Source organism: Wasmannia auropunctata, unplaced genomic scaffold, assembly GCF_000956235.1.
Source record: "Wasmannia auropunctata unplaced genomic scaffold, wasmannia.A_1.0 LD336078.1, whole genome shotgun sequence".
Taxonomy (NCBI): Eukaryota; Metazoa; Arthropoda; class Insecta; order Hymenoptera; family Formicidae; genus Wasmannia; species Wasmannia auropunctata.
In genome coordinates, this window is record NW_012026812.1 from 5829607 (window position 1) to 5837257 (window position 7651).

The 7651-nt window shown below is 28.6% G+C and overlaps 2 protein-coding genes across 8 annotated transcripts in view; both read left to right on the forward strand.

The window, feature by feature from the left end:
* The window catches only part of LOC105449062 (ankyrin repeat and fibronectin type-III domain-containing protein 1), a 72978-nt gene that overhangs the window by 46006 nt on the left and 19321 nt on the right, over nucleotides 1-7651 (forward strand). The window lies entirely within an intron of this gene.
* Nucleotides 4301-5051, forward strand: LOC105449151. The gene is made up of 4 exons (XM_011688151.1): nucleotides 4301-4489; nucleotides 4639-4707; nucleotides 4817-4906; nucleotides 4986-5051. Exons 1-4 carry the CDS (start codon nucleotides 4301-4303, stop codon nucleotides 5049-5051), a joined length of 414 nt encoding a protein of 137 aa, XP_011686453.1.

The following is a 7651-nucleotide window of genomic DNA, read 5'->3' on the forward strand; positions in this document are numbered from 1 at the left end:
TCGGAAAATCTTCTGATTTATTCGTGTACGCACCAGATGGAAAAACAAAAAATATTGTGTATCCAAAAGCACTTCAATAAACGGAATTAAAACACAAGCAGTTTCTTTCCTTTAAGTAGCATTGCAATGCATGCCGGGTAATCGCTAGTGTATAATAAAAATATAATGTATGTTTTCTGAATATTTGTGTTGGGGAAAAGAAAACTATGTTTTAATGTGAGGTCAACAAAAAAATCTTGTATACAATATAGAAATAAAATATATTTATAAATGGTGACAAATAAGAAAATGGTTGACAAGTAACGTTTCAATAGCGGTCTGTGAGACCGATATAGTGGTTTAAAAGTTTAATCCAGGATTGAATTGAGAAAAGTGTCTCACAAGGAATAAAACAGTCAAACAGGTAAGTAAAAATAATATAGATTCGATACAGTAAATCAATAAATTCAATGTGTGAATCGAATAAAACGTTTTATTAGTAACAATTATTCGTAAGAGTAATCACTAAAGAAAATTTCTGATGTAATTGCTTATAAATTGTCTGCACATATGTATGTACGTTCTTATCATCTTGCATTTCATTGGATCCAACCCAAAACAAAAGTTGCGCGGCGATACGTGTGCGAAGACTCAGTTTTTTGTTGAGTGTACCTACTGATTATACTGTGCGTAGGACATCGCAAATGGGGGCTTCTCGAAACGAAAGTGGAGGTTATATTCAAGATATCGAAAATGCTAATCTACAAAGTTAACCTGTAATTGTTTACAACCTAAATTAATTGATAAATTAATTGTTTAAAAAAACATCACGGAGAGGACATAAAAGAAGGTCATCTGAAATTTTGACAAACTCTGATGTCATGGATTGGTTTTTTGCTGAAAGCAAACAAAGACTCGAAAAAAAGGCAACGAAAATTATTTTTAAAAAACCTCCCAAAAAAGCTCCGAAAGAGAATGCTAAATTTCAAAAAAATGCTAAATTTTTTAAAATAAAATAAAGTCTAAAAAACAATTTTTTTTTATTTTTTAACCTTAAAATACAGATTTCCGAATAGCTTTGGACTTGTCCCGAATAGCCCCGAGTCCGGGGCTATTCGGGACACTTTGTACTTTTCGGCATTTTTATTTATTTTTGACGTTCTATTATATTGATGAGTATAGCAGGTAGCAAAGTAACACTGGACTTGTTTTCTTAAACGGTCTTTATTCTTCAGTCGTCCGACACCTACGACTGTCGTCCACAGAATGGGCCTCTCAGCGTGAGAGCTAAGAGTGGGGAGGGGTCAACCGAGAAACAAAGCGACGGGAGCGCTCCTGTCCCTTATACTCAAATTCAACATTTATAGTTCAAAGCAAGTACAATTCCATGATCAATTTATAACGGCATTATGAAGGGTAAGATCAACCTTTCAAACCATGTAACGAATTTTTTTTATTATATAAATACAGAATTCAGGAGAAAGTAAAAGAAATAAAAGTGTCCCGAATAGCCCCGGTCTCCCCTATAATATGTAATAATCATAAAGTGTACTTCGATGATTAATGAATGAATATCGATTTCGCTTAATATCATTTTGTTCAACTTACTACGATGTTTCTCCAAAAATATTTGGAAATGTTTCGAAGCTATAATTATTCCTACTCCATCAATTTTGTGCGTAATCTGTTTCAATCATAATTTTAAATTAGCATTAAATCTTTCAGGTTCATCTACGATTAAAGATTTTTCTAAGAACGCATAACTGTAAATATATTAAAAAAGAAGAAAAGAGATGTACAATATATAGAATAAATTACATTATATCAATTCAGATAAATCATTAAACACATTAATTTCACATACTGAAAAATATTCTTGAAGCTTTATGTCCGTGTATGCGTATCAATTCGGCTACATCATATAAAAGAGCATTTGCTTGTAATGATAATGGCTCCAATGATAATGGCGATCAGAAAGGAGACTATATAATGACCGTCCTTGCATAATAATTGATGTGATTCTTCATATCCTGTACATTTAGCAATGCAATGTACCGTAGTTGCCATAATATATGAGAAATATACCAAGAGACACGATAATGGCTTGGTGTCAAGTGTTTAATTTATACTAAAAAAATATTACTATAATAGCACATTTCATAAGAAGCGACAAAAAAATTGATAAAACAAATATGACAATTTGTAAGCAATAATTTATAAGATAGTTACTTCTAGAAATCCTTTTGATATCAAATATATAGAATCTCTAAAGAAAGATTTAGAAAATCAGCAACATCCCGGTATTGGCAGATGTTACAGCTGCGTGTGATGAATTTGGATGTATTATTGTGATTAAAAATACACCTAAAATTCTTCTTTCTGTTATATTATTCTATTAAATGTAATAGAACACTAATATCTCTTACATTAAGAAATATCTGTTGTATTAAACGTTTCTATAATCAAGCAAAGCGGTAGCGGCGCGACGCTTCCAAGTATATAAAAAAGATATCAATGATCCATCTCATTGGTAATTGTTATTTAACACTAATAATTGAACGGAATAAGTTCTAAATCTTTTGCACCATCTATTTGTTTATAACACGATATCTAATAAATTTACGACAATATCTCTGAGATCTGTTTGTACAGTAATTGTTAATTAAGACTTAGAAATTGGACTCAACTATTGCAATTGTTTAAAATCCATTATGTTAAATCATATATCCATTATGTATGTCCGCTTTATGTTAAAACAGGATGCATTTTCATCATCTTATTTCAAAAGAGTATGACATAAATTGTAATAAATTGATTACTTTAATATCCATAAGAGCCTTAATTGAAATTGTGTACATACTATTGTTACCATTCCATACAGTTTATGCAACGAACTAACCAGGAAAAGTTTAGTTTGATGTATCAATGGCGCATGCAATGACCAAAAATATTCGAACAATTTTAAAGCCACTTCTAATAATCAGTTATGTGCTTGGTTTAAGAATTGCTAATTTACCTATAAATCGCATAAAACTATGGTTTAGTCTTTTATATATGCTGCTAATTTGGATAGTTTACTATAGTCTATTAACATCTCCATTTGTAAATTCTGTTCAAAAATTGAATTCAATTTACTACCACATAAGCTATTCGCTAGAAATGTTTACAAGTTTATTGTCAATTGTGTTCGGTATTTACTATAACAAGGTAAGTAAATATATACGTCAATATACATATATGATCATTACTATAGTAAGCAATTACAAATGTATTTCCACATTTACGATTATATTTAAAATAAAATATTGACGTGGCATACATTGATAAAATCTTCGCACCTAATAAAATTATTATTTATAAAATTTGTGTAAAAGAATTTGCAATAAAAACGCATTAAAAAATTATGTTTTTGATAACTAAAATGCATTTGATATTAGACATTGTGTAATATTTCATTTAAGAATCAATTAAGTTTTCAAAAAAATAATTATTTATTCGTCTAATTGCATCTCTTTTTTAGAAATTTCAGAATTCTCTGAAGAAACTCGATATTATTGATAATACGCTACTTCAACTCGGAACAGTGACAGATTATGATAAGTTACATAAGAAAACACTGTGGCTCATCTTAGGATGGTTGGTAATAGTCATATTGATGAATAGTATAACGGCATTATCCATAAATGCTGAACATGATTGTGATATTCTGACTGCTATAATTGTCGTCTTTATACGAAATTATTATTTTCATATTCATGTTATTGGTTATTTGACTACTATAATTATTCTTAGGTTGGTATAATTTTTTAATACACACATATATAAGTTATTCCACAACTCAAATCATGTATTTAATATTTAAACATTAATAAAATTAAATCATCAGCTATAAAAATTTAAGCACTATTGAAGTATTCTCAAAGTTGATCTACTTATTTTTTAATAATAAAGTCATTAATTAATTTTCTTTTATATATTTAGATATATTGGATTAAAATTTGATCAAATTAATAAACATGTTCAGAATTTGATGACAGGTAACGATCTTAAAATAACACAAGTTTCGAAAAATCTCATACCTTCGCATCGACACCAGTTTTCAAAAATTTTAAATATCAAACGCATGATATGGATCATTAGGTAAAAAAATCTAACTAAATGCCACTAAATAAATAGTACTAAATAAAACTAAATAAATATTTACATATGACATATATAGTATATACACAACATACAGAATAAAATGTAATATTTATACAGACATCTTCACTTGGATTTACGCAAAATATCCTATGAAATAGATTCTATATTCGTAACAGAAATGTCTTTCAAAATGGCATGCTATTTTATTTGGATAGTGGATCAAATCCGCGCAACTTTCGTCGAAATACTTATTGACAATTATGTAAAATCTAAAATATTGTATACATCAACGATCGTAATATGGATTACTCATAACATTTTTAAATTTCTGCTCTTTAATTACGTGTGCGAAACAATTAGTACCAAGGTACTGATTCAATATTTAATTTCAAATAATATTTATCTATCTAAAATTTGTTTTCAACGAAAATTTCATTGTTGATGAGTGATAATTTTGTTTAAAATTACTGAATTAGAAATACATTTTATAATTTATTTAACATATTTTAATTTTAGGCAAGTGCAACAGCAAATTTACTAAATAAATTATTGTATTCCACTTGTGATGTTGAAATTCGTGAAACCGTAAGTTTTAAAATGATTTTGTTGAAACATGATTAAAATAAACATTTAATAACGTCTAAATAATCAGCATGTATGTATATTAATAGTAATAGATTGTATATTAATACAGATTTCACAATATTCATTACAAATTGTACATATGCCACTTAGATTCTGCGGAATAGGACTTTTCCAATTTGGTTTCAAATTTCTTCATAGGGTGCGTAATACCACTACACGTAACTTAAATTCATGATTAATATTAAAAAGAGCAATTTATACATTGTTTTTATTTTTAGTTCATCATGTCAATTGCGACTGTTTTAGTTATAATGATACAAGCGCACGAAAATATGTTAATATAATTATCAAATTATAGCAGTTTAAATAGTATTGGATACTTTATAAAATGCATTTAAATAATATCTATCGAAATGGACAACAATGCTTTATTGTATTTATGATATTTATATTAAGCATTCACTACAAATGTAACAATAATTAAAATCTGTCTTGCTTAATGAAATTTTTTAATTTGTACAGTAATGTCATATAAAAAATTTACAATAAAAAACGAATGACAAAAATAATATTCACTTTTTTATTACATGAAACATGTCCACTTCCTGTTAAAACAGACATATCTACCATCTAGTTTCAACAGAGTGTGACATAAATTAATTGGAATAGACTTTAATATTCATAAGAGCCTTAATTGAAATTGTATACTACCGTTATCATTCCAGACACTTTATGCAACAAACTAGCCAGGAAAAGTTCAGTTTGATGTATCAACGGCACATGCAATGACCAAAAATATTCGAACAATTTTAAAGCCACTTCTAATAATCAGTTATGTGTTTGGTTTAAGAATTGCTAATTTATCTAAAAATCGTATAAAACTATACTTTAGTCTTTTATGTATGTTGCTAATTTGGGTAATTTACTACTGTCTTTTAACATCTGGATTTGTAAATTTAGTTTAAAAATCGTATTCAATTGACTATCACCCCAAACAGCACAAAATATTTATGAAATATTTCATAAATATTTTTGTGGTCTTAGATTGGACAGATCGTAAAAATTTATCATAAATATCATAAAAATATTTATCGTAAATATTGTTGCAAATATTATGAAAAGGACTTCCGAAAACGATCCACCTCCGATTTCATTGAAACTTTGTCGAAAGCTTTAATTTGGGTTAAAATAAAAACCTTTAAAAGGATTTTCACTCCTATAAAAAAGTCATTTTTTAAGATGAAATGATAAAAATATGTGATAGGTAAATATTTTAATCAGGGGATCACCTTCAGTGGCCTTGATCTTGACATATACTATCATCTGAGTGACCTTTAAAAGGTTTTAGCCATTGTTTTAAGTTATTAACAAAAAATGTTTCATAAATAAAACACAATTTTTATTGTATATTATATTTTGGTACGCGTGCAAAGTCAGAAACTCATGTGAAACTGTACTCACTGTACAACTATAAATCTTGGTTGGCAAAAATATTTAAATACACTACGCAAAAAAATTAGAGGAGCACTTTAAAACAATAAAAAAGACAGGACAATAGGCCAAAGACGAGCATAAAACAAAAGATGTCAATTGATAAAAATTCTTTAATAAGTCATTTAAATAAATTAAATTAAAAACATTGCGAGACTAGTTTCAGCTTACTTAGCCTTTTTCAATCGCTATTATCAGATACTACAAACTAAACCGAATCCACGCATATGGAAATTTAAATACGTGTCGAATAGATCTTATTGTCCTTTTCATCCGGCCAAATATAATTTCGTATTAGATGTTTACCATGCCGCTTCATTATACGAACGATGCTTCACCAGCGGATTCTATGAAGTTCGAACACAATTGATACGCGTTACATAAATTCACAATAATTGAAACTGCGAACACTTATGGTGACAGTGTACAATATTAAGCCTCTAACAAGATATTATGCTTTCGTGGATCTATTGCGGACTAAAAGAAGAGTATCAAACGTACAGATATTATAGATCAAATCGATTGATTGGAGCACTTTAAAAACTACAAATTTTTTCGATTTTAAGGCGACGCTGAAAAGTCGGAATTACCGACACACTGCAGTTGTAAAAATTTCTCCGAAATGACAGAACGAAAATCCTTTTACAGGATTAAAATAGATATAAAATGTATTTGGGGGACGAAGGAATTTGTAGTAAAAACAAAAAAAAATTAAAAAATTACATTTTTTCGGATCGTACAGCTATCACTTGACGTAAACATTTCATTAGTGTAGACCCACACAGCACGGGGAATTAACACTCCCGGAGAGTTAACAAGGAGCTCATGTAGTATTTTGTAAGCTTCATTTGAACTTCAAAAAAACTCGCACGGAGCTTCCCGGGAGCTCCTATGTCCGCTTTTGAAAGCTCCTTGACAGCTTCATTTAAGTTTGCAGGAAGCTTTATTTAAGCTTACAGGGAGCTCAGAAATCATGTTTTGGAAGCTTTCTGCTTCCAAAGCAAGCTTCAATCCTGTTAAAAAAATTATAAAACAAATTTATTTTTTTTTATTTTATTTTTAGAATATATATTATTTTTAGAGTTTAATTTGTACAGTTTACTATTAGTGCATATTTTCTATTTTATTAATTACAATTTATACGCAGATTTATAATTTTTGAAAACATCGAAATAATTCGAACCTGAGATCCCTAGAACTTCAGACTTGTACGCTAATGTTGAGTTAATGATACTTTGTACAAAGGATTTATTCTTTCCATTATATATCTATATCTCTGAGTTCTCGTGCCTAAAACTAAATAATTACTATAATAAGAGTCAGTGGTAATAGTTACTCTTGTCAATCGCACATGATTGAATAATAAAACTTTTCAATAATTAATCACGTATTTTTTCAGACAGTATCGCTTACAATCTTAGTTTTTAAATATTACTGTATTTTTTTGTATAAA

Coding starts and splice junctions, on each gene's coding strand:
- LOC105449151 (XM_011688151.1), top strand. CDS start 4,301: ATGTCTTTCAAAATGGCATGCTATTTTATTTGGATAGTGGATCAAATC. Junction 4,490..4,638: donor GCGAAACAATTAGTACCAAG/GTACTGATTCAA, acceptor TTTTAATTTTAG/GCAAGTGCAACAGCAAATTT. Junction 4,907..4,985: donor GTTTCAAATTTCTTCATAGG/GTGCGTAATACC, acceptor TTTTATTTTTAG/TTCATCATGTCAATTGCGAC.